Here is a 27,265-nt window from a genome sequence, read left to right on the forward strand (position 1 = left end):
TAGACGGACAGATAGACGGACAGACAGATAGATAGACGGGTGGATGGACGGATGGACGGATAGATGGACAGATAGACGGACAGATAGACGGACAGACAGATAGATAGACGGGTAGATGGACGGGTGGATGGACGGATAGATGGACAGATAGACAGACAGATAGACGGACAGACAGATAGATAGACGGGTAGATGGACGGGTGGATGGACGGATGGACGGATAGATGGACAGATAGACGGACAGATAGACGGACAGACAGATAGATAGACGGGTGGATGGACGGGTGGATGGACGGATGGACGGATAGATGGACAGATAGACGGACAGATAGACGGACAGACAGATAGATAGACGGGTAGATGGACGTTTATACACACATAGAAGCACACACTGAACTCGACCACAGGATTTTTTTTAGACACGAGAACAGACCTGTGATGAATCTAACAGTTGAAGAAAAGAAGCCTAAAGAACCCGCAAGCTTGTTTGCTTATCCTCATCTGTGGATCATTTATCTTTCATACCATGCAATACAAGTATTAAGGCAACAAATGCAATGTATTACTTCAAATGGAGTACTTCAAGTGGGACACAGCATGAAGTTTCAAAAGACATTGTAATATCATGAGAAAAACAAAACAAATACAAGTGTCATTTTTGGAGGAAAAGCTATAATATTTTGAAAAAATTTTTTTTAAATAAATAAAAATAAATAAAAATAAAAGAAACTTTATAAAGCTTCTTTGAAAACAAAGTTAAAATATTTGTAAATATTTGTAAAATAAATTGTAATATCATGAGAAAAACAAAACAAATATAGGTGTAATTTTTGGATAATTAGCTTGAGTAAAAGCTATCATATTTTGAAAATAAAAAAAAAATAAAAAAAAATAAAAAAAAAATAAAAATAAAAATAAAAATAAAAATAAAAATAAAAATAAAAATAAAAATAAAAATAAAAATAAAAATAAAAATAAAAATAAAAATAAAAACATTATGAGAAGGAACTTTATAAAGCTTCTTTGAGAAGAAAGTTAAAATATTTGTAAAAGGAAATTGTAATATAATGATAAAAACAAAACAAATATATGTGTAATTTTTGGAAAATTAGCTTGAGGAAAAGCTATAATATTTTGAAAATAAATAAAAATAAAAATAAAAAGAGAATAAACTTTATAAAGCTTCTTTGAGAACAAAGTTAAAATATTTGTAAAATCTAAAGAAACGTAAAAAATAGAGCAAAGACCAAGGTTCATATGAATAATATGCAGTTTATTACTGAAATGGGCCGCACGGTGGACGAGTGGTTATGTAGGCTACATAGTCAGGAAATTGGGAAGACCTGGCTTTGCATGTTCTCCCCGTGCATGCGTGGGTTTCCTCCCACATTCCAAAAACATGCTAGGTTAATTAGCGGCTCCAAATTGTCCATAGGTATGAATGTGAGTGTGAATGGTTGTTTGTCTATATGTGCCCTGTGATTGGCTGGCCACCAGTCCAGGGTGTACCCCGCCTCTCTTACCCGAAGACAGCTGGGATATATAGGCTCAGGCATACCAGCGACATTAGTGACGATAAGCGGCATAGAAAACGTATGTATTGATGACATTTTGCTGTACAAAAAGTGAACCTGTACACTATCATGGCTTGGAATTCATGGGGGCTGAGCTTTGCGTATTGGGATGGGAAGTTTGGGAAGTGTTTTTTTTTGCGGTTGGTGTTGGTGGTGTTTTTATTTTGGAGGCGATACAGGGGAGGAGATACCGAGACTCTGGCCAAACTTGGTTTCTGCAGGAGGCTTGCAGGAGGCAGAAGAGAGCGACACACGCTGCAGCATGTTTTGCTTTCTGGTGTTGACCTGTGCGCTTTGCATGGGAGGGGCTGCGGGACAAAGAGGTAAGAATTATTTTTTTTTTTTTTTGGGGGGGGGGGGGCGTATTTAGAGTTGGTGGTTATGTTGGATTTGGGCAATGTCAAAATAATTAGAGAATAATTGACTCTTTTACAAACCACTCAAACAGTGTGTTCATTTGTTTCTCCTATAAGAATAATGAAAATAAATATCTGTTCCAGGGTCAAACTGTTGCCATAATAGAACCATGATTATGTATACATATAATCTTTTAAGTCAGGGGTGTCCAAACACACTGAAAAATGAAAGGCGCCAACATGCAGTTACACAAGCCATCACGTCTTGTCGAGGCGTTTTCCTGCTGCAAAATGTTGAGTGAATTGATTTGTTTTTACTGTATTATTTATCTTTATTTATCATGATTTATTTTGTGGTCAAATAAGGTCAAGACTCTACTGAAATGAAAGGCGCCAAAATGCAGTTACACAAGCCATCACGTTTTGTCGAGGCGTTTTCCTGCTGCAAAATGTTGAATGAATTGATTTGTTTTTACTGTATTATTTATCTTTTATCATGATTTATTTTGTGGTCAAATAAGGTCAAGACTCAAAATGACTGCTCAGCTGGATGTTGTAATAGTATATAATAATAGTATTATAATAGTAATAGTAGTATATAATAGCAATAGTGATGGTCACAAAGTATATAAGTAGCCGATATATTGTCTCTCTGAAGTGCTGTATAGTCAGTAAATAGAGTCGTGGCTAACGAGAAGAACACATTGCGTTGCTTTTACGCTTATACGACTCCGTTGGGGAAACAGGCAGTGGTCAGAGGGGATGCTGAGGTCTTTGGGTCATTCGGTACCATCAGCGACAACTCACAAGCTTCTTGTCTTCAGAACATCTTTAGTGGTAGTGGAGCTCATTGTGTGTTTATGTTTTTTACATGTCAAACTAAGGGGATTGTGATGGCTAAAGAAACATGGAAAATTGTTAAGATTGTTAAGAATTACTCCAGCAATATTAATATTGGCCCAGAAAAAGTCAATATCAGGATTGTTTTTTTTCCTATAATAAAAATCGATATAGTAAATACAGTAGTAAATACAGTAGTAAACACGCAGCATTTAATGCTTTGTTTAAGAATGTTTGGGGTGGCAGGACGTGGTGGTTGTCAAGCCTAGATATTACATACACTGGCATCTCAGTGTAGGCCCACCTTGTCCGCGCGCTAACAATTCAAACGTAACCACGATTAGTTTTCGTTTTAATAATGTCTTCAGCTTATGAGAAAAAACACTATTTGAGAATAGCTGAGAGTTATTTAATTTAATTTAATTTAATTTAATTTAATTTAATTTAATTTAATTTAATTTTATTAAAAAGCCGTTCAAAAAATCTCGTATCACATTCACATCTGGAGAATGGATCTCAGTGTAGGCCGACCTTGTACATGGGCTAATCAATTCAAACGTAACCACGATTAGTTTTCTTTTTAATGTCTTCAGCTTCTGAGAAAAAGCACTATTTGAGAATAGCTGAGAGTTACATTATTTGATTTTATTTTATTAAAAAGCCGATCTTCAAAATCTTGTATGACATCCACATCTGGAGAATGGATCATCACCGCGGCATCGCTGTCTCCTCTTTAAAATGTAGTGGTTTGCGTAGGTGGTAGGAATGCACGGGAATACATACTCTCACCTCCAAAGGGGCGTACGTGGACTTTGGCTTATCAACCTCTAATCATGAATATCAATAAAAAGCAAAAAATGGTGCCATTCTGTGCAGTTTGCATGTGTGTCAGCATTTGAATGCGTCCGGTCCGCCAAATAGCTGTGGTGGCCAACTGAGGTCCAGTGATCTCCAGCTCAACACAGTTGGACAAATCCTCAGCCGAAATGTTAGTACTCTTATTTTTGCTTATTTTTGTGGTCCCTGCTGTCCAGCACGGTGGCTTACGTACTATTGAAGGTATTTGCTGAATTTTGCTAGCTAAAGATAAAAGCAAACACGTAGTCTCACAAATACAAAGGATACTTTTTTGCAGCTGCGCTGTAATAAGACCCGCTTACTTGTAGGCATACAGGGACTGCAGATGTGGCAGGATGTGGTGGTTGTCAAGCCTAGATATTACATACACTGGTATCTCAGTGTAGGCCGACCTTGTCCGTGCGCTAATCAATTCAAACGTAACCACGATTAGTTTTCGTTTTAATAATCTTAGTCTTCAGCTTATGAGAAAAAACATTATTTGAGAATAGCTGAGAGTTACATTATTTTATTAGAATTGTTATTATTATTATTTTTTTTTTAAATGTAGGAAGACCTCAATAAAAGCTATGTATTAGGCGTGGGTTTACTCCGGGTACTCCGGTTAGCGACTCCAAATTGTCCATAGGTATGAATGTGAGTGTGAATGGTTGTTTGTCTATATGTGCCCTGTGATTGGCTGGCCACCAGTCCGGGGTGTACCCCGCCTCTCTCGCCCGAAGACAGCTGGGATAGGCTCCAGCACCCCCTGCGACCCTCGTGAGGATAAGCGGTAGAAAATGGATGAATGAATGAGTTCTCCTCCTATTTTGTGTGGAAGTGGTAACTTTTTGGCTTCTTATTTTGTCTTTCCCCACCCTCGGCCATCTCTGTGTGGAGTTTGCATGTTCTCCCCGTGCATGCGTGGCTTTTCTCCGGGTACTCCGGTTTCCTCCCACATTCCAAAAACATGCTAGGTTAATTAGCCACTCCAAATTTGTCCATAGGTATGAATGTGAGTGTGAATGGTTGTTTGTCTATACATGCCCTGTGATTGGCTGGCCACCAGTCCAGGGTGTACCCCATCTCTCTTACCTAATGACAGCTGGGATAGGCTCCAGCACCCCCTGCGACCCTTGTGAGGAAAAGCGGTAGAAAACGAATGAATGAATGAATGTTTTTAAATCTTTGCCTGTTCAACTTTTTTTCCCCTTTTCAATTGCAGATGGTGAAATCATAAGTCAGATTAAAATGACAAACCTTGTCCTGTCCGAGATAAAAGAGCTTATGAAACAGCAGGTAAACCAAATTTTTGTCCCTTTGCGATAAAGAATTAATTATAGATTATTAATTACAAGCTAAATTACCAGATAAACAATAATAATCGACTTTTTGCATATTATTAATATTGCAGATTAAAGAGATCGTATTCCTGAAGAACACAGTGATGGAGTGTGAAGCCTGTGGTGAGTTCACTGTCATCATTATGAATGATTATACTATTATTATATACGCTAATGCTAATATAAATATAAAATAGCTGGTTGGTAGCTGAATGAGGAATCACCTGAGTTTCTTATTGTTTGAGGGATGGGAGGGGGGCTGCCTCGTCCTTCCTGTGTCCCCAACCCCTGCCACCCTGGGGTGCAGTGCACGGAGACGCCTCGTGGTCCAAGCTGCGGGCCCTGTCCGGAAGGCACGAAGGGTAACGGCACCCACTGCACTGATGTGGATGAGGTACGCACAGATGATGATTCCTTGGATTCACCTGCAATGCATCTAATTAGCATATCGTTTGCAGTGTTCTGTGATCCCGTGTCACATGGGCGTGCGGTGCATCAACACCTTGCCGGGATTCCGTTGCGGTTCTTGCCCTGCAGGATACACGGGACCTCAGGTGCAGGGAGTCGGTCTCGCGTACGCCACTGCTAACAAACAGGTAAACCACTTAGTATTTGTTAGCATCTTGCATCATTTAAATGCTTATGAGGAACGTTTCTTTTTTTGTTCTTTTCATCTCCGTGTGTCCTACTAAGGTGTGCGTGGACATCGATGAGTGTGACAACCCCAACAATGGCGGTTGTGTACAGAACTCCATCTGTATGAACACTCCGGTGAGTACGGATACACTGATACTTTTCTACAAGATAAGATGAAATAAACTTTATTTGTCCCACACTTATTGTGTGGAAATATGGGCTAATAACTATAAAAGCAATCTTCACTCGCTAAATGTACTGCAAAAAAAGGTCAGTAAGGATAATTCATAATGCCGCCTACAGAGAACATACTAAGTCCTTATTTCTAAAATCACAAATACTTCAACTTGCTGATATAGTTCATCTTCAAACAGCTAAAATAATGCATAAGGCTAAAAATAAGCAATTAGCTAAAAATGTCATCCAATACTTCTCTACAAGAGAGGAGAATATGATCTCAGGGAAGAAGTACATTTGAAACACTTATAAAAAAAAGAAAAAAACTCAAAAAACAAAAAAAACTTAAGCTATAGTAGGAAAGCAGGAAGTGAACAAATGTAACAGTTAGTGATTGTAAAAGTACCAGATGGAGGGGTAGGATTTAATAAGATTTGCTTCTTCCTACTTCTTTTGGACATGTGGAACTGGGAACTGATTTGACAAAAATAAAAAAAAAACTAAAAAATTATTTAAAAAAACCCTTAAACTATATTAGGAAAGCAGGAATAAAATAAAATAATTAATTTGTAATTTAATGATTAATTATTAAATTACTTCGGTACGAGGTGCTTTATTAAAAAAAAACAAAAAAAAGAAAAACCTTAAACTGTATTATGAAAAGCAGGAAGTGAACAAATGTAACAGTTAGCGATTGTAAAAGTACCAGATGGAGGGGTAGGATTTAATAAGCTTTGCTTCTTCCTACTCCTTTTGGACATGTGGAACTGTGAACTGATTATGTGATGCATTCAATTGTAATCTGATGCATGTTGAAATGAAATAAAACCATTACCATTACCATTACCATTACCATTACATTAGAGTGACTCGTAAGTTGACAGTAATAGGTTTAAATGCATCCAATCAAAGTAGAGGGACCAGTCCCAAAGTAAGTGTACCCCTGCATCTTACCCAATATCCTAATTGAAGATGAAGGAATTAATGACGCATGTTTTACTGGCAGGGTTCGTTCAGGTGCGGCCCCTGCAAGAAGGGCTACGTGGGGGACCAGCGACTCGGCTGCAAGCCCGAGAGGGCATGTGGGAACGGCCACCCGAGCCCCTGCCACGCCAACGCTGAGTGCATCGTCCACCGAGACAGCAAGATTGAATGTCAGGTGGGTCAATTCGATTTATCCAACAACTCAAGTCCCTCCACTGATGAAAATTTGGAACTTCATTCAATACCTTTAGTAGTACGTACACAGGAACGGTATAATAAGCAACTAGCAATATTTCATCTTGGGACCATTGAGTAGACATTAAATACATAAGCCTGTGCAATTGACGAAACATCTGATATCTTCTCAGTGTGGAGTCGGTTGGGCTGGCAACGGCTTCCTGTGTGGATCTGACATCGACATTGACGGATTCCCTGATGACAAACTGGACTGTCCTGAGAGAAACTGTGCCAAAGTGAGTCCGTTTTATGAAAATTAATGACAAAGAGAGGATTTTCAAAAATCTTCGACGATGTACAAAGAGCATGACATTCAAATGAGAATCTGAAAAAAACTGAAAAATGTCATGTTCGATTCTAATGTGAAGAATTATGGACAGTAGATGCCTGCTATTTTTGTTTAAAATGCACTGCGATGACGTCAGCCTCCCTCTGGGCTCCCCTGGCTCCTTGTGGTGGCCAAAGGCATTAATGCAACATCATGCATCCAGTTTCTATGCTGATTCTGCCCTATTGAAACTCAGGCGAAATGCATTATGATAAAAAATATTTGTATATTTATTTGATATGCATTTGGAGTGTTAAGTTGCTGCGTGATGAGTTTATTTAATCGAGTTTGTTTAATCGAACTCTGGTCCTCCTAGCTGTGAGGTCTGCACGCGAACAACTCGACCGCCGTGCCGCTAAAAATGATTAAAAAAAACACAAAAATATTTGTATATTTATTTGATATGCATTTGGAGTGTTAAGTTGCTGCGTGATGAGTTTATTTAATCGAGTTTGTTTAATCGAACCCTGGTCCTCCTTCTGCCCTATTGAAACTCAGGCGAAATGCATTATGGGAAAACTTGTTCTTAAAAAAATATGTTCCATCCTAATGTGAAGAATTTTGTACAGTAGATGCCTGCTATTTTAGTTTAAAATGAAAAAAAAAGTCTTCCCATAATGTTTTGTATCCAAGCAATGCATTCATTTGGGGCACTGCGATGACGTCAGCCTCCCCCTGGGCTCCTCTGGCTCCCTATGGTGGCCAAAGGCATTAATGCAACGCCATCCATCCAGTTTCTATGCTGATTCTGCCCGACTGAAACTCAGGTGAAATGCATTATGGGAAAAGTTGTTCTTAAAAAAATCATTAAAAACTACAAAATATTTGTATATTTATTTGATATGCATTTGGAGTGTTAGGTTGCTGTGTGATGAGTTTATTTAATCGAGTTTGTTTAATCGAACCCTGGTCCTCCTAGCTGTGAGGTCTGCACGCTTAACACTCGACCGCCGTGCCGCCGAAAATGATAAAAAAACTCCAAAATATTTGTATCTTTATTTGATATGCATTTGGAGTGTTAAGTTGCTGTGTGATGAGTTTATTTAATCGAACCCTGGTCCTCCTAGCTGTGAGGTCTGCGCGCTAACCACTCGACCGCCGTGCCGCCCGCATGTAAATGTTTATAAATCAAAATTACTTATTTTTAAATAAAATCAAAATTTTAGGAAATTAAAATACCCAAATTTGTAGGGACACAAGTATATGAATGGCAAATATATGGGGAATCTACTGTATGACTTGTGTATCCCTTCCTCACAAATGTATTTCTTTGCAGGATAATTGCCTCACTGTGCCCAACTCTGGTCAGGAAGATGCTGATGGTGATGGAATTGGAGATGCCTGTGATGAGGACGCAGACGGGGATGGAATCCCCAACACGCAGGTTCATTGAAAATATACAATACTATACTGCTATACTGCTGTAAAAGTTCATCGAAAATCCCAAATACTTCAACTTGCTGATATAGTTCATCTTCAAACAGCTAAAATAATGCATAAGGCTAAAAATAAGCAATTAGCTAAAAATGTCATCCAATACTTCTCTACAAGAGAGGAGAAATATGATCTCAGGGAAGAAGTACATTTGAAACACTTCTATGCTAGGACTACGTTATGCTAGCCATAGCATTTCAGTATGTGGAATCAAACTATGGAATGGATTGAGTAAGGAAATCAAACAATGCACAACGATGAGCCAATTCAAGAAAACAATATAAGCAGTTGATTTAAATTAAATTAAATTAAATTGGTTGTTTGTCTATATGTGCCCTGTGATTGGCTGGCCACCAGTCCAGGGTGTACCCCGCCTCCTGCCCGAAGACAGCTGGGATAGGCTCCAGCACCCCCCGCAACCCTCGTGAGGAAAAAGCGGTAGAAAATGAATTATTAAATTAAATTAAATTAAATTAAATTAAATTAAATTACTTCAGTACAAGGTTCTTTATTTAAAAAAAAAAGAAAAACCTTAAACTGTATTATGGAAAGCAGGAAGTGAACAAATGTAACAGTTAGTGATTGTAAAAGTACCAGATGGAGGGGTAGGATTTAATAAGCTTTGCTTCTTCCTACTCCTTTTGGACATGTGGAACTGTGAACTGATTATGTGATGCATTCAATTGTAATCTGATGCATGTTCAAATGAAATAAAACCATTACCATTACCATTACCATTACCATTACCATGAAATAAAAGCATTCCCATTACCAAGTTGACTGGAGTGCACTTATTTACTCTAACGACTAATCTCGAGCGTTCTTCTCCACAGGATAACTGCGTGCTCGTGTCCAACGTGGACCAAAGGAACATCGACGAAGACGACTTTGGTGATGCTTGTGATAACTGCCGTGCAATCAAAAACAACGATCAAAAGGACACCGACGTGGACAAGTTTGGCGATGAATGCGATGAAGATATTGACGGGGATGGTTAGTCGTCGTGTTTGAGTCCGTACTCGTAGAAAGCGGACGCTGACTGAACATTTCGCGCATTTATTTGCAGGAATCCCGAATCACCTGGATAACTGCAAACGGGCTCCCAACGCCGACCAGAAAGATCGCGATGGAGACAAAGTTGGAGACGCCTGCGATAGCTGCCCTTACGTTCCCAATCCGGACCAGGTCAGAGATGACTTTTGTTTACTTTAAAACCTCATCATACAGCAAATGTAAATATTTAAATTTGCCTTTCATGTAGTAAAAGTATTGTATGGAAAAACAGCAGAATTAGCATGCATTAGCATGCACATTTTAGGGTTACAGTATTTGTAGGTATCAAATTCCGAGACCCCACGGATGGAAAAAATACCACAAATAAACTCCGGGTACTCCGGTTTCCTCCCACATTCCAAAAACATGCTAGGTTAATTGGCGACTCCAAATTGTCCATAGGTATGAATGTGAGTGTGAATGGTTGTTTGTCTATATGTGCCCTGTCATTGGCTGGCCACCAGTCCAGGGTGGACCCCGCCTCTCGCCCAAAAGACAGCTGGGATAGGCTCGAGCACGCCACGCGACCCTTGTGAGGAAATGAAATTAAAAAAAACAAAAATAAAAAATTAAACAATATTAGGAAAGCAGGCAGTGAACAAATGTAATAAAATAAAATAATTAATTTTTAATTTAATTATTAAATAACTTCAGTATGAGGTGCTTTATAAAAAAAACAAAAAAAGAAAAACCTCAAACTGTATGATGGAAAGCAGGAAGTGAACAAATGTAACAGTTACTGATTGTAAAAGTACCAGATGGAGGGGTAGGATTTAATAAGCTTTGCTTCTTCCTACTGCTTTTGGACATGTGGAACTGGGAACTGATTATGTGATGCATTCAATTGTAATCTGATGCATGTTCAAATGAAATTAAACCATTACCATTACCATTACCATTACCATTACCATTACTCCGAGGCATTGATGTCAATGTGAGTAGCATACATTTGCCTATATTATCAAGTCAAGTCCAAAGTCATTAAAATCATGACTTGACAGTTTTTTTTTCGCAAAACCAGTCCACACTTGTGGTAAACTTTCCAACTTTTCCCACTTCCTAGTTGGATGCAGACAACGATCTCATCGGAGACCCTTGTGACACCAACAAAGACAGGTACAGTAAAAAAAAAAAAATCTCCAGTGAGGCTAAATTAAATATGGCGTCCATCTTGAAAAAATTCCAATCAAACCAATTCAATCTGTCACCCAGCGACGGCGACGGTCACCAAGACTCTCGAGACAACTGCCCAGCCGTCATCAACAGCTCCCAGTTGGACACGGATAAGGACGGCAAGGGAGACGAGTGCGATGACGACGACGACAACGATGGCATTCCCGATCTGCTGCCACCGGGTCCTGATAACTGCAGATTAATCCCGAACCCTCTGCAGGAGGACTCTGATGGTCGGTAAAAAAAAATCATGTTTACGTTTTTATCCATAAATCAATTCTCTTGTATCCTTGAAGGAAACGGCATCGGTAATGTGTGTGAAAAAGATTTCGACAACGACACGATCATCGACACCATTGACGTTTGTCCTGAAAACGCCGAGGTCACGCTCACCGACTTCAGGGAGTACCAGACTGTGGTCTTAGATCCAGAGGGCGACGCACAGATCGACCCGAATTGGGTGGTGCTGGATCAGGTGACTTTCATTTCGGATTGTTCGACGATGAAACAATGAAAATGATCAAAATGTACATTTTTTTGTGTTGTTTACTGTGCAGGGACGAGAAATTGTCCAGACGATGAACAGCGATCCCGGATTGGCAGTCGGTAAGAACGTGAAGAAAGTCAGCGCAGATGTTTGATCAAGACCAGAAATTTGTAACCGGGTTATTATTTCCAGGTTACACGGCGTTCAGTGGTGTCGACTTTGAAGGGACGTTTCACGTCAACACGGTGACAGACGACGACTATGCGGGATTTATTTTCGGCTACCAGGACAGCTCCAGTTTCTACGTGGTCATGTGGAAGCAAGTGGAACAGATCTATTGGCAAGCTAACCCGTTCAGAGCCGTGGCAGAGCCGGGAATACAACTGAAGGTAAGCAACAGGAGAGTGACGGGGTACACACATATAGACAAACAACCATTCACACTCACATTCATACCTATGGACAATTTGGAGTGGCTAATTAACCTAGCATGTTTTTGGAATGTGGGAGGAAACCGGAGTACCCGGAGAAAACCCACGCATGCACGGGGAGAACATGCAAACTCCACACAGAGATGGCCGAGGGTGGGGAAAGACAAAATAAGAAGCCAAAAAGTTACCACTTCCACACAAAATAGGAGGAGAACTCGTAGCCTAGCATGTTTTTGGAATGTGGGAGGGAAGCTGGTTATTATGAGATCGTTATGCGATATATAAGTCGCTGAGCCCGCACAGACTCAAGTGTCATTTGTGGTTTTGTCAAGGCTGTGAAGTCCAACACAGGCCCAGGTGAGAACCTGAGGAACGCCCTGTGGCACACCGGCGACACCAGCGACCAAGTGAAACTGCTATGGAAAGATGCTCGCAATGTTGGCTGGAAGGACAAGACGTCTTATCGCTGGTTCCTGCAGCACCGACCCGCCGATGGATACATCAGGTACATTTTACTCCACCACAGAAGGTATTGAACCTTTGTTCTACTTTTGGACAGCGAATATATGATTGGTGTATTGGGGTGCAGGGTTCGATTCTATGAGGGTCCTCAAATGGTGGCAGACACAGGGGTAATAATCGACGCTACGATGAGAGGAGGTCGACTTGGAGTCTTCTGCTTCTCCCAGGAGAACATCATCTGGGCCAACCTGCGTTATCGCTGCAATGGTGAGCAACAGGTTTTTACCCAAAAGTCTCTCTATATGATTAGAGTTGAATTTGGAATTGTGGGCCACCCTCGGCCATCTCTGACCTTCAGGCAGTAAATGGGCCCAGGGCCACACTTTTGACACCCCTGGTTTATAAACTCTTTGTAAATAGTCAAAATCCGTATTTAGTTAGGAGCATGTTTTGGTATATACGAATACAATGGAAAATTATTGTAAAGTAACAAATTAAGGGATAACGGCGGATGAGTGGTTAGCCGACCTGAGTTCGATTCCACCCTCGGCCATCTCTGTGTGGAGTTTGCATGTTCTCTCCGTGCCACCAGTCCAGGGTGTACCCCGCCTCTCGCCCGAAGACAGCTGGGATAGGCTCCAGCACCCCCGCGACCCTCGTGAGGATAAGCGGTAGAAAATGGATGAATGAATGAATGAGTTCTCCTCCTATTTTGTGTGGAAGTGGTAACTTTTTGGCTTCTTATTTTGTCTTTCCCCACCCTCGGCCATCTCTGTGTGGAGTTTGCATGTTCTCCCCGTGCATGCGTGGGTTTTTTTCCGGGTACTCCGGTTTCCTCCCACATTCCAAAAACGTTGTCTGTGTGTCGTTGTTTTGATCGAGATATCCTGATTGATTACATTTACCACGTATACAGGAATAACCCTGTTTGTTCACGCATGTAAACGGGTTATTCTGAATATATTTCAGAAACCGGAATATTGACCGCTTGTAAACACAGTCATTATTGAGCATTGAGTCATTGTTTCAAAGTATTTGTGTGTTTTCAGACACTCTACCAGAAGACTTCGACACTTACCGGGTCCAGCAGGTTCAACTGGTGTCTTGAAGAAAATGACCATCAGCCTCAAAGAATTCTGGGAAAAAAACTCAATTATCTCACATTCAAATTTTCAACTGATTAGTGGAAACTGAGTGGACGCTAAAAATGCAGTCTGAAGTTATTTTGTGTATTTTGTTTGTTTTAAATTTGTGTGTTACAAAATAATAAAGCTGGATTTTTAGTAAAATGATGATCTTCCAAATTTGTGGTATTACTGTGGGTACAATCAGACAAAAACTTTTTTTAGTACGTAGCACACAGGAGCCGAAATGACTGCTTGAAAGCAGTTGAAAAATAGATGATCAATTATAAATGAATAAAATTTACCTTTTACCCATTTGAATATTAATTAGCTTTTAAGTAGAAGTATAATATAGAAAAAGCAAGACGGTAAAGTGTGACAAAAAAGCACTATACAAACAATTAAAGTGAAGGAACCGACCACCGTTTGACGACCCTGCACCACCTGAAGATCCGTTGTTCCATTGAATGAAAGAGCACACCCCAGATCACGACGGACCCCTCTCCAAACATCTCAGGTGGGATCTCCATTCCAAACCCTGCTAACTTTTAGTCAGAAATTCACAATAAGTTGCTAATCATTTATAAATGTGTGATAATACAAGTAAAACATGAAGTATATACAGTGTGTATGTTTATATGCTTATACTTCACTGATAATATTTTTTTGGTTTTGTACCGTGTTAAGCAATCTTTGAACGCACCGGTACATTTTGCGACAGACGTATATTTGTCTATATATCTATATAGAGTATACCCCATATCTCGCCTGAAAACTGCTGGGATAGGCTCCAGCACCCCCACGACAGTATCACTCGGATACTGTGAACATCCAGCAGCAACACGACATTTTGGCATGACTACTATTTTGATGAAAAACATACTGAACCAGGGCTGCACAGCAGATGGGTGGTTAGCACACGGGCTTCACAGCTAGGAGACCCGAGTTCAATTCCATCCTCTGCCGTTTCTGTGTTCTCCCCGTGCATGCGTGGGTTTTCTCCGGGTACTCCGGTTTCCTCCCACATTCCAAAAACATGCTAGGTTAATTAGCGACTCCAAATTGTCCATAGGTATGAATGAGAGTGTGAATGGTTGTTTGTCTACATACGTATCTATATAGAGTGTACCCCATATCTCGCCTGAAGACTGCTGGGATAGGCTCCAGCAGCCCCTGCAACACTCGTGAGGATAAGCGTTAGAAAATGAATGAATGAATGAAGATGACAGCAAATGAAGACTATGTTTAGAGGTCATGTGTCATCCACATTCAGATTTAATTGACATTTTTCTTTCAGTTGATAAACGTTCACATTAGGAGAATCACATGGCATCAAATAAATACCTACAGATCTTTCACTACGACTTACAGGACAACAGTGATAAAATGCTATTCCCACTATAAGCTTGAAGAGGAACTTAAACGTTGTGTTTTCTGACGCCTCGTCCACTTTTCAATGAACTGTACAGTTCTTGAGAAAAAACGTGTGTAATTAAAGGGAGCTTTGAATTCAGACCTAAAACAAACTGGTGATGATGAGGACTAACTGAAGAATACGTCTTGAGAACACTCGGCTGTTTTCTTCAGTCTGAGACGGGTTTCACTATATCAGGGGGTGTCCAAAGTTTGGTCCGGGGGCTGTTTGTGAACAGTTTTTTTTTTTTTATCAGCTCTTGACACATTTAAACAAGAAAAATGGGGAAATAAGAGCAGTCATTTAAAGTCATAATATTCATATAAATAAATTGTAATTTTGACAAAATATTTTATGAGTATAATATCATACTATGAGAAAAAAAATTGATTTTGATTTGAATAATATTTATTTATTTTTTATTTATTTATTTTATTTATTTTTGTGCAATAGTTTTTGCAATATTATTAATAAAATCAAGAATAATGTAATTTTTGGAAAATTAGGTTGGGGAAAAAAGTGTGATATTACAAGTATAAAGTCAAAATGTTATTTGAATAAATTCAGCTGAGATGCGGGCTGTTTTTTGAGCATATCATGCTATGAGAAACTATTTAATTTTCACTATAATTTCTGCAATATTATGAATAAAATCAAGAATAAAGTTGTAATTTTTGGAAAATTAGGTTGGGGAAAAAGGTGTGATATTACAAGTATAAAGTCAAAATATTATTCGAATAAATTCAGCTGAGATGCGGGCTGTTTTTTTGAGCATATCATGCTATGAGAAACTATTTAATTTTCACTAAAATTTCTGCAATTTTTTGCAATATCATGAATAAAGTAGTAATTTTTGGAAAATTAGGTTGGGGAAAAAGGTGTGATATTACAAGTATAAAGTCAAAATATAATTTCAATAAATTCAGCTGAGATACAGGCTGTTTTATGAGCATATCATGCTATGAGAAACTATTTAATTTTCACTAGAATTTCTGCATGTTTTTGCAATATCATGAATAAAATCAGGAATAAAGTTGTAATTTTTGGAAAATTAGGTTGGGGAAAAAGGTGTGATATTACAAGTATAAAGTCAAAATATTATTTGAATACATTTAGCTGAGATGCGGGCTGTTTTATGAGCATATTTCATGAATAAAATCAAGGATAAAGTTGTAATTTTTGGAAAATTAGGTTGGGGAAAAAGGTGTGATATTACAAGTATAAAGTCAAAATATTATTCTAATATTTTTTTTTTTAATATGGGTTGGCTTACAGAATGTAAAACCTAAAAGCGACCCCCCCTATTCTTAGATTTTACCATAAACGTCCCAAAAGTTTGGACACCCCTCCTTATATGAACTTTTCAAGCAAAATGACTGCATGTTGTGCTAAATCTGGGGTGTCCAATGTGTGGCTCAGTGGCCATTTTTTTGTTTTGTTTACTTAACAAAAACTGAAATGAATTATTTCCGAGATATGCTATTAGATATTACACTGATTTGCTTTGTCACCAATAACAGACAAAAAACAGGACGTTTGGTAGCCTACGTCGGACTGTGGTTTCCCTGCATCCTTTGGACACCCCTGTGCTAAATAGTTTAGTTTGCATTTGGGATCATCACATTTTCACCACAAGCATCAAAATATTGCAAAAATTCATACATGGCCAGAATAAAGCTAATAAAGCTTTCTCCCCCTGGAAAGTAAAAGAATATAACAAGTTGTTTTCCATATTCCTTACGTCAGTTAAAGTTGTATTAGCTGCCAAACTTGTGTTGCACGTTATTCAATCGTGTTTTCCTTCGATGTCTAAGACACAATAAAACCGTTTCGAACAAGTCCAACCGCAGAAAGCATCTTGTGTAGCAAAGTTATTCTCATATAAAGCGTGCTTTTGATTATTTATCACGGTGAACTGGTCCCAGACCCCATCGTATGATTCCTTATTTTTATTTTTTTCATAGGGATAGCATCTAAATACGTTTATTATTAGAGCCCTCTAAACATAAAATAACACCCCTATAGTCACCTTTACACTTGTAAAGTTATTCTCATATAAAGCGTGCTCTCGTGAAGCAGAAATGTTCCGCTAAATTTATCGTTAGTTTGCAGCATAGCTGTCAAAGCTCCGGTATTCCGCCCTTTTCTTTCCCGACTATTTGTTGGGAATCGAATATCCCGTCATTTTCAAACATGAATGTTGACAGGTTTGCAGTACAGTACTCCTTTGTTTATCACGGTGAACTGGTTCCAGACCCGATCGTGATAGGTGAGTTTTCATATTTTTCTTATTTTTATTTTTTCATAGGGATACAATCTAAATACGTTTAACATTAGAGCCCTCTAAACATAAAATAACACCCCTATAGTCACCTTTACACTTGTATTACCCGATATAGTCGACAGAATAAAAGTAAATAAGCCATGAAGACTCGTGTTTTTGTGTGTCTTGCTATAAATGTGTTCCCTAGCCTAGCAAACCCTAAAAAGAGGCGGACAGGAAATGACATCACAGGTTCAGAGTTGAGTTTCAGCTTTTTGTGAGTGACGGTCGTGTTTTGTTTTTTTTATTGTACCTGCTGTGCAATAAAAGTCTGATTCTTGTGTGTCTTACCGAGCTTTACAGTAACATTACTGACAGCTCTGACCATTGAAAAAAAACTACATTTCATCAAGGTCTTTGAATGCATCATGTGTATTTTAGTTCATTTAGCCATTTTTATGCTTTTAAAATGCTTAATTTAAGCAAAAATACATAACATTTGCGTCAATATGCATATGTTTTGATTAATAAAAGGTCATATTCACCCATGAAAGATTCATTTTTAGAGTTATTTAAAACTGTGATAGAGTTGAAGCACAAAATTCAAAGCGTAAAAAGTGGAAAGGGACGACTGTACTATTTTTTTCGTACAACATAATCAAATTTTTTTTTGCGCATGCGGAGGGAAGTTTAAACGACTAACAAGAATTACATTCGGAATGATGTTCCTTTGCAACACAAGAGTACAAGCTGCACCAAAGTAAGCCCTTTCGATATTTGCATCCCCTAAAATCTTCACAGACAAAAAAACAAAACAAAAACAAAAAACTAAATATAGTTTACAAAAAAGGAAAATAGAGATTTCATCTTTTCTTTCACATGAAAATATTTCCGGAGTATACATCTGGTGTAAAACAGTCAGCATTCAAATCAGGCAAATTAGTCCCGGTTCAAAAGCCGGGAAGTCACAAATAAAGTGCGAAGCAACTAGAGGACTAAACGTTGCACAAAAACATATAAGGAACAAACATATTTAAAAAAATAATACAAAAATAAACAAAAAACACTTGACATGATAGGCAACAGCACAAGAAAAACAAACAAAAAAAAATCACATCTGATGTCTAAAAAAAAAAAGTCACTTGAGCATAGCTAGAGCAAATAGTGATAGCTTACACGGGACACTAATCTTCTCAATGTGCATCAGGTCATGCAGCTGACAGGAACACAGAAGCTTCAGGTCCATGAAGGCAAAAAAAATAAAAATAAAAAAAACACTTGACATGATAGGCAACAGTACAAGAAAAACAAACCAAAAAAATAAATTAAAAAAAATTAAACAATCATATCTGATGTCTAAAAAAAAAGTCACTTGAGCATAGCTAGAGCAAATAGTGATAGCTTACACGGGACAGTAATCTTCTCAATGTGCATCAGGTCATGCAGCTGACAGGAACACAGAAGCTTCAGGTCCACGAACGCAAATAAAAATAAAATAAAATAAAAAAAAATAAAAAAACAGTCCACGTACCAAACCGCCATCTCTTCCCAGACGAGCCCGAAGAGACAACGCGCTGGTATGCGGTGGTGCTTGGTGCTACGCAGCAAGGAAGAGAAAGCGCGTAACAGGACGACAAAAGAACGTTTTTGGCGACCCAGGAGATACTGCCACGATTAATACATTCTTTTATGATAAGTCATGAAGTAGTAGTATACAGACTTGGGAGGTAACAGAGTCACTAAAACAGGAAACAAGAGTCAAGCGTCGCACCCCGACATGCATCCCTCGAGAACTTTGCGACAGCGACATGTTACACCGAACCCACATCCTGTGGCGCTAAAGCAAGGCCTTTCGTTTAGAGGTGTGAACCGTCCCGGTTTTCATGCATTTCCTTTTCAGTTACAGCGTTTATGTACAAAGGTACAATGATGACAGACAAAAAATTACAGTAACGTTCCAAAAGGCTGTCCCTGTTCCGTTTTTTTTTTTTTTTTTTTACGTTTGAATGAAAAACATGACTTCACCTACAAAGAACATTTGTTGGCTTAAAGGAAAAATCCTGCTCAGGGTTTCTCAACATGGCCTAATCCGGAATTTCATCACAAATCTTTTCATTTAAGTCAAGTTTGAAGCAGAGGAAGTTGCCTATTGGGCACATATAGACAAACAACCATTCACACTCACATTCATACCTATGGACAATTTGGAGTGGCCAATTAACCTAGCATGTTTTTGGAATGTGGGAGGAAACCGGAGTACCCGGAGAAAAGCCACGCATGCACGGGGAGAACATGCAAACTCCACACAGAGATGGCCGAGGGTGGGGAAAGACAAAATAAGAAGCCAAAAAGTCACCACTTCCACACAAAATAGGAGGAGAACTCATTCATTCATCCATTTTCTACCGCTTATCCTCACGAGGGTCGCGGGGGTGCTGGAGCCTATCCCAGCTGTCTTCGGGCGAGGTACACCCTGGACTGGTGGCCAGCCAATCCCAGGGCACATATAGACAAACAACCATTCACACTCACATTCATACCTATGGACAATTTGGAGTGGCTAATTAACCTAGCATGTTTTTGGAATGTGGGAGGAAACCGGAGTACCCGGAGAAAACCCACGCATGCACGGGGAGAACATGCAAACTCCACATAGAGATGGCCGAGGGTGGAATTGAACCCTGGTTTCCTAGCTGTGAGGTCTGCGCGCTAACCACTCGCCCGCCGTGCAGCCTTGCTAGAATAACAGTTTAATGAAATTATGGTACAGTAGCACATTTGGAACTACAAAAATTACTATTTTGGTATTCAATTGTTTAATTTAAACGTGAATACTTCCTTAGTCACCCATGAAAGCAGATGTATTATCTTTGTGTTTTAGGGAAAAGATTTTCCACACGCATCAACTTTGAGGACCAAACCATTAAGTGTTTGTGTCTGGTTCCTACCAACATGGTCCGTGTTGGGCCCAAGCGATTAATCACGTTGGGTGTTAATACCTACTGTTGCTATTGTTCTCCGTTTGAATAATACCACGTGATCAAGCCTTTTCTATCACTCCACACTATTAAAAGAAAAGTACAGTGAAAGCTTGTATAGTGTCATTAATCCGTTCCAGAAGGTCTGATTAACTGAATTAATTTTTCCAATAAATCCAATTCATAGCGTTCCAACAATGTAAACACAAAACATTACTATCATTGTACATGCATAACACAATTCTAAATGCATATGAACATTTAAGGTTAGCTTTAACTTAATTGAAGACGTGAATTTTGACGGAAATGTTCCCAAAGACGCGATGTGATATTGTGTTTTTTTTAATTAATCCATTTGGATTTTTCATTTCCATTTGGATAATTTGGGGACAATCACTTCTTCAATGAAGCTAAAAGTTGGAATCCTGCAAAATTTTGAAATGTCAAATCAAGATTAATCTGATTAATTACAACTTTAATTTGATATATCATTCATATATATCATTCATATATTAAAAAAAGTTTGAGCAGATTTTAATTTGAGAAAAAGTGCCTCTGGATTTAACACCGAGTCAAAACTAAAGATATAATTGACCCACGTACAGTGTTCCCTCGTGTATCGCAGGGTATGCTCCCAGAAATAGCTCACAATATGTGGAATCCGCGATATAGCCAATTATATTTTTGGACAAACTATATATGCTTAATGCTCTTAAACGCCTCACCATAATCTTTCCGCAGATAGCCATTAACATTTTCACTTTCCCCTCGTGTTTAAATATTCTCAAAGTTCAAATGTTGTTTGAATTTAACGATCAACTTACGAGATTTGAACCTCTAAATCGTGGCTTGTCCTGGCGCCGTTTGGCTGGATAGTGTGCATGGTTGCTAGCGGCTAGCATCCATGTAACTAAAACAGGCAGTCCTGGAAAGAGATTGACAATGTCTACAGCCAATCAGAACGCAGAATACAATGGGCGGCTTCTCTCTTTGCCAATCAGGACTGTGTATTTAGCCGGCTACACGTCTGTATCTCTCAATTGAGTATACAACACCCTCTAGTGGTAGCAGTAGTAAATACACATGCAACAGGCCACAAGGACGCTAAACATAGTGGACATTCATACGCTGTAAAAAATAATAATAAAATAAAATAATAAATAAAAAATGAAACATTCCTAGTAAAAGTAACCTCAAATGTCCTTTTAGCACTTCTCGCTTTCATTTTGAATTGTTTTATGCATGTAAAACTATAAAAAAAAAGTGTTTTGACAGTCAACCGCCATTTTGTTAGATAGCTAAAAATGCTAGCAAGGACATTTTTGTGATTTAAAAAAAAAGTAACCTCAAATGTTCTTTTAGCACTTCTCGCTATCATTTAGAATTGTTTTATGCATGTGAAACTATAAAAAAAGTGTTTTGTCAACCGCCATTTTGTTAGCAAGCTAAAAATGCTAGCAAGGACATTTTTGTGATTAAAAAAAGTAACCTCAAATGTTCTTTTAGCACTTACCGCTTTCATTTAGAATTGTTTTATGCATGTAAAACTATTTTTAAAAAAAGTGTTTTGACAGTCAACCGCCATTTTGTTAGCAAGCTAAAAATGCTAGCAAGGACATTTTTGTGATTAAAAAAAAACAAACAAAACAGTTGAAATCACAGAGTGTATCAATAACATGGACAAGACACTTGCCGTATTGTATGCTAACCAAAAAATGTCAATTAACAGAGGCAATAAAAAAGGAATCATTCCTGGTAAAAGTAACCTTAAATCTTCTTTTAGCACTTATCGCTTTCATTTAGAATTGTTTTATGCATGTAAAACTATAAAAAAAAATGTTTTGACAGTCAACCGCCATTTTGTTAGCAAGCTAAAAATGCTAGCAAGGACATTTTTGTGATTAAAAAAAAGTAACCTCAAATGTTCTTTTAGCACTTATCGCTTTCATTTAGAATTGTTTTATGCATGTAAAACAATTCAAAAAAAGCGTTTTGACAGTCAACCGCCATTTTGTTAGCAAGCTAAAAATGCTAGCAAGGACATTTTTGTGATTTAAAAAAGAAACAAACAAAACAGTTGTAATCACAGAGTGTATCAATAACATGGACAAGACACTTGCCGTATTGTATGCCAACCAAAAAATGTCAATTAACAGAGGCAATATTTTTGCGAAAATCGTCATCGTTAACCCAAAAACATGCTAACGTCGATGGACGTGAAAAAAGATTCCGCTTCATGAATGATTTGTGCTGATATCAGTGTCGTATCGGAAGGGAAAAAGTTGTATCGGGACACGACTAAAGGTAGTCTGGGATATAAGATAAGTGATTTGTGTTTACTGTCTGGTAAAAAAGCTCTACAGGACTACACGCGGGAACCCCTGAGTGGATTTTTCCTTTAAGCCTTACGTTTTAGTTTCGCTTGCATAGGAACCACACGTCAAGCAAAGAAGAAGTTTGGATGGCGACGTTACAGCAGACCGACGCTTCTGAAACTCGACAGTTAAAAAGTCGGCAGCGGCCAAAATATGGAGTCCCCACTCAACGGAGCCGGGACTCCATCCCAAACAATTAAGCACAAATGATCATCATCTGTATACACACGCACGTTACAATATAGCTTTCCACATCACACAGAGCAATAAAGCATCTCTGAGGGAAACTCTGACAAAAAGGCCACCAAAGGGGTTGTTTTCGGCTGAATCTGGATCAAGTGTGAACTGATGTTACCGGAGAAGCTTTTTGTAAACATTTGTTTGGAACATCTGTAAACAATTTTTATACTCTGCTACATCCCTGATTGATTTAGTGCCCATTCAGGTTGGTTGCAACTTGTGAAAAATGACATTTCATCATCTAAATATGCTAAATATATCTATTTTCTGACCACGTTCCCTTATGTGAAGAATATAGGTAATATAAATATGTTGTAGGAATTGCACATTAGTATGAACACACCCATATAAGGGAGGCGTGATTTGGTTTGCCTCCTGCGGAAATGTTAAAACAGCTTTTTGTTAGAGCTTCCCTTCCACAAGGAGCAAAAAGCCTCCCCATATTTGCGCTCCTCCGCATTTAACACCATAATTAAGATTTTTTTTTTTTTTTTTTAAATCCTCCACCCACTTTATAAAACATCAATAATTTGGTTAGAAAATGTACCGCTACAAAAATACAGTACATTGATTTGTCAGACAACAGAATCAACAAATAGGACAGAACAAAAAAAAAGATGCCTCTCTAAAAATACAAGAAAATGTTACACAAGAAGTTAGGAAAAAAGACACGTAACAGTAGAATACTCACGTAAGGCAAAATCAGGTGATTTCACAGTGACGACGTCAAAAAAGATTTCAAGATTTGAGCGTTTGCCGGTTTTAAAAAAAAATCAAAATGACTGCTTCCTTCCTTATAGAAGGACCAGTCTGGTGATGTTCGCGTAAAATTAAATTATGCTTTCCAGTTCAGTAGTAATACCTGATCATCAAAAAAATAAATAAATAAACAATAAAATAAAATAATCCAACAACCCTGCATTTTTTTTCAGCACTAGGTAGGATTTCAAATGTCACTTGCGGGTTGCAGCAATGAGTATGGCACATCGAACACTGAAGAGCAACTATATGGGGAGGTTTTGCACTCCTTCGTTAAAACGAGATACAACAGATACAAGTGGAAAAATAAATACATTGGTAATTCATAAATAAAACAGTGCAAATTTTACACTATGCCTTCTGAAAGCATTTTGGCATCAAACGTATGAAATTGAATATAAATATTTTGAGCACATAAATAAAACAGAACACATCAACACACACATACACAACATCAAAACATACAGTGCATGATGAAAAAAAATAATAATAATTTTGGTTGTCCAAAATAAAGCTTTGAGTGTGACAGCTGTTGTTTTGCAAGACTACCCGATTTGTTTTAATGCAGGCAGGAAAACCTGCAACTTTTTTTTTTTTTTTCCCTTTAACATGGCCGGTTTGATACCTACAGTTCAATGTCTCTGCAGCTTCCTGCTACAAGCAAATATAAAGAAAAACATATTCAAGTGGATATGAAAAGAAATGTGCATTTTTGGAATATATATGGTGGTATTTAAATGGTACACTGTAAACACAGCCGTGCTAGCAAAAAGCGCTGAGCGGCCAATCTCTTTAAAAGGACAGCAAGGCCATTCCCCGGAATGCCACAGGACGGTCCTTATCCCTGCTGTCTTCATTGTGTCAATCGGGCTTTCACACGGAGTCGAGGACTGAGGTCGGACTGCTGGATGGCCATGCAACGAGGGAGAGGGTTCGAGCCTGCCTTTGGTCTCTCTCTCGCTCTCTCGCTCTCTCGCTCTCTCGCTCTCTCGCTCTCATTCTCCTTTCACAAGTTACAGTGTTTGTCTTGTTGTTGCTCGCCGCCGCGCTCAGTCGGCGTGTGGCGTCACAGCCTATCCATCCTGAACGTGTCTTCGGTGGCGGGGTCGGCTAGCACCATGTCGGGGTCGTTGAGCATGTGCAGCCCGTCCAGGGTGAGGGGGTCGATTTTGAGCTCATCCAGGGGGAACTGAGAGTCTGCGTCAAAGCTGACGTCGCCAACGCCCGCCAGCGAACTGGTGAGCTCTTTGGAGAGGCTCGGCGGAGACTCACCTGTGACTGGAATGTGTCGCATCAAAGAGACAAGTGGGTGTGGATGCGGCGTCAAGCGGGGAGACGAAACACCTTTGCTTGTTTGATCAAATCCATACCCTAAGCCCCTAGAACCGGACTTAGGGGGACCGGGTGGGGTCCCCTAAGCCCCTAGAACCGGACTTGGGGGACCGGGTGGGGTCCCCTAAGCCCCTAGAACCGGACTTAGGGGACCGGGTGGGGTCCCCTAAGCCCCTAGAACCGGACTTAGGGGGACCGGGGGGGTAAGTATTTCATACAAGGGGGGGGGGGGGGGGGCGACAGAAAATAATTGAGAAGCACTGGGAAAGAGAAATAAGTGCCTGACTTACCAGTTAAGATAATGTTGGGAATGTTGCCATGGCTACTGTAGCCCAGCTGCTGGGAGTCTTGTAGGCTGCTCCCGCTCAGACCCATCATGGCGGCTTGAGTATAGTTGAGGGTAGAGCACTGTGTGTACAGGTTGGTGGAACTGATGGGGTTCTCGATCATGTTGAACTGCTCCAACTAGGGGGAAAAAAGGTGGGGTGGGGGGGGGGGTGCAATGAATCAGTTCAGAGCCTAAATCTAAAATGACAGTAAAACTCTTTACTGCCGTCACCTGGTGAGAGAGAGCATTGGTCTGCCTGGAGGCCACCTGCTGATCGTAGAAAGAGTCACCAAATATGCTGCCCACCACGGGAATGTGCTGGAATAAAAATATCAAAACAGAGCAGAATGTGGATTAAAACTCAAAACTGAAATTAGTTTGGGTGGAAATGTATCCTGGCCTATAAGCAAGACACCAAAAGCAACAGAAAACGAAAAGCAAAAAGGTCAATTCACAACCATCAGAGTGAGCAGTGACAAAAGCGGTGATGCTCATGAGGAGGCCCCGTCAGCAGTAGGATTTTTCCAAAAGGAAAACAATGAACAGATGGTGTCCTGGGATCGGATAATAACGATTGAGTATAAATTGAGGCGGAGATAAGATGAGAGGTGCAATTATGATGAACTGCGACGCGCTGACCTCTGAAAGCCTCTTCATGACTTAAACACAGACATTTGACTTAGGGAAATTCCAGTATCTAACAAAAAGGATCACTACCCCCGATCATCGTGTGTAGCACATCAGTCAAAACCAATAAGGACCATACGCTTCTGTAAAATATTATTCAATCAGGCGACAACAGTGCAGCATAGCGGATTTAAAATGGCGGTCTTTCATTAGCGTGACGCGGTTCTTTCATTTCCTATGAAAAGCACAACCTGTTTACACTCACTCATAAACACATTATAAAGCACCCGGTCTGCCAGAGAGCAAATAATAGGACGTTGCAGAAAGAATCGGTGCTTCCCACTAAGTGAATGTGTAATAGTTTCAAGTGACCAATCAGAAAACAGGAGGGGGTTTTGACCGACTGTCTATTATCTACGCCCGCCCCCAGAGTGGAAGAGCATTCATTCATTTTCTATCGCTTATCCTCACAAGGGTCGCAGAGGGCGGTCGAGAGAAGGGGGTCCACCCTGGACTGGTGGCCAGCCAATCCCAGGGCACATATAGACAAACAACCATTCACACTCACATTCATACCTATGGACAATTTGGAGTGGCTAATTAACCTAGCATGTTTTTGGAATGTGGGAGGAAACCCGAGTACCCGGAGAAAACCCACGCATGCACGGGGAGAACATGCAAACTCCACACAGAGATGGCCGAGGGTGGAATTGAACCCTGGTCTCCTAGCTGTGCTGCCCTGGTTCAGTATATTTTTCATCAAAATAGTAGTCATGCCAAAATGTTGTGTTGCTGCTGGATGTTCACAGTATCCGAGTGATACTGTCGTGGGGGTGCTGGAGCCTATCCCAGCTGTCTTTGGGCGAGAGGCGGGGTACACCCTGGACTGGTGGCCAGCCAATCACAGGGCACATATAGACAAACAACCATTCACACTCACATTCATACCTATGGACAATTTGGAGTCGCTAATTAACCTAGCATGTTTTTATATATGTTTTTATAATATACTTTATGGCTGATATCCTGGTAGAAACAAAAAGTTGATTGAGACCCCAACCCTGGATGACAAATACTGGAATTTCACCTGGGAAAATATACACTCCTGTTCAAAATGTTAACACCAGTTGAAAAATTGCAAGGATTTACATTTTGCACAAGGTTTCATGGTTTTATATACATGCTGTAATTGTGGAGTAACTGGTACATTCATGATAACTTTTATTTATTTGGTATTTTGGTATTTTGGTAAGTTGGTAAGTTGATGTCTCACATAAGGATTGTGGATTAACGGGAAAATTCCCCAAAAAGTGCAGTTTTCCTGCAAGCCCCAATCCAATAAATAAATAAAAATGGGGATTAAATATAATTTTCTGTCAGGTATGCACATTGTCATGATCTATTGATGGCAAAGACAAAAAAAGCTTTCTCTCTTTGAACGAGGTCGGCTTGGTCTCTCGTAGCGCGCCATTGC

At 39.4% G+C, this 27,265-nt stretch overlaps 2 protein-coding genes across 4 annotated transcripts in view; one reads left to right on the top strand and one right to left on the bottom strand.

Moving 5' to 3' along the window:
* The first annotated feature begins 1,835 nt into the window (after positions 1-1,835).
* Positions 1,836-13,571, top strand: comp (cartilage oligomeric matrix protein). Its single transcript, XM_058072668.2, has 19 exons — positions 1,836-1,896; positions 4,832-4,905; positions 5,021-5,072; positions 5,195-5,343; positions 5,408-5,545; positions 5,643-5,720; positions 6,769-6,921; positions 7,115-7,219; positions 8,588-8,695; positions 9,579-9,738; positions 9,812-9,930; positions 10,862-10,914; positions 11,011-11,204; positions 11,268-11,446; positions 11,529-11,577; positions 11,651-11,847; positions 12,222-12,394; positions 12,479-12,618; positions 13,401-13,571. Exons 1-19 carry the CDS (start codon positions 1,836-1,838, stop codon positions 13,457-13,459), a joined length of 2,241 nt encoding a protein of 746 aa, XP_057928651.2. The 3' UTR covers positions 13,460-13,571.
* Positions 13,572-14,732: 1,161 nt separating this feature from the next.
* The window catches only part of crtc1b (CREB regulated transcription coactivator 1b), a 29,496-nt gene continuing 16,963 nt past the window's right edge, over positions 14,733-27,265 (bottom strand). For all 3 annotated transcript variants that reach the window (XM_058072672.2, XM_058072671.2, XM_058072669.2), the window contains 3 exons: positions 25,396-25,482; positions 25,127-25,301; positions 14,733-24,782 (listed from right to left, as the gene is read on the bottom strand). In XM_058072672.2, coding sequence (XP_057928655.2) covers positions 24,571-24,782; positions 25,127-25,301; positions 25,396-25,482 — 474 coding nt within the window. In that variant the 3' untranslated portion in view covers positions 14,733-24,570. The remainder of the gene's footprint in view (positions 24,783-25,126; positions 25,302-25,395; positions 25,483-27,265) is intronic.

This window comes from Doryrhamphus excisus, linkage group LG4 (assembly GCF_037039965.1).
Source record: "Doryrhamphus excisus strain RoL-2023G ecotype Guam linkage group LG4, RoL_Dexc_Guam_v1.1, whole genome shotgun sequence".
Taxonomy (NCBI): domain Eukaryota; kingdom Metazoa; phylum Chordata; class Actinopteri; order Syngnathiformes; family Syngnathidae; genus Doryrhamphus; species Doryrhamphus excisus.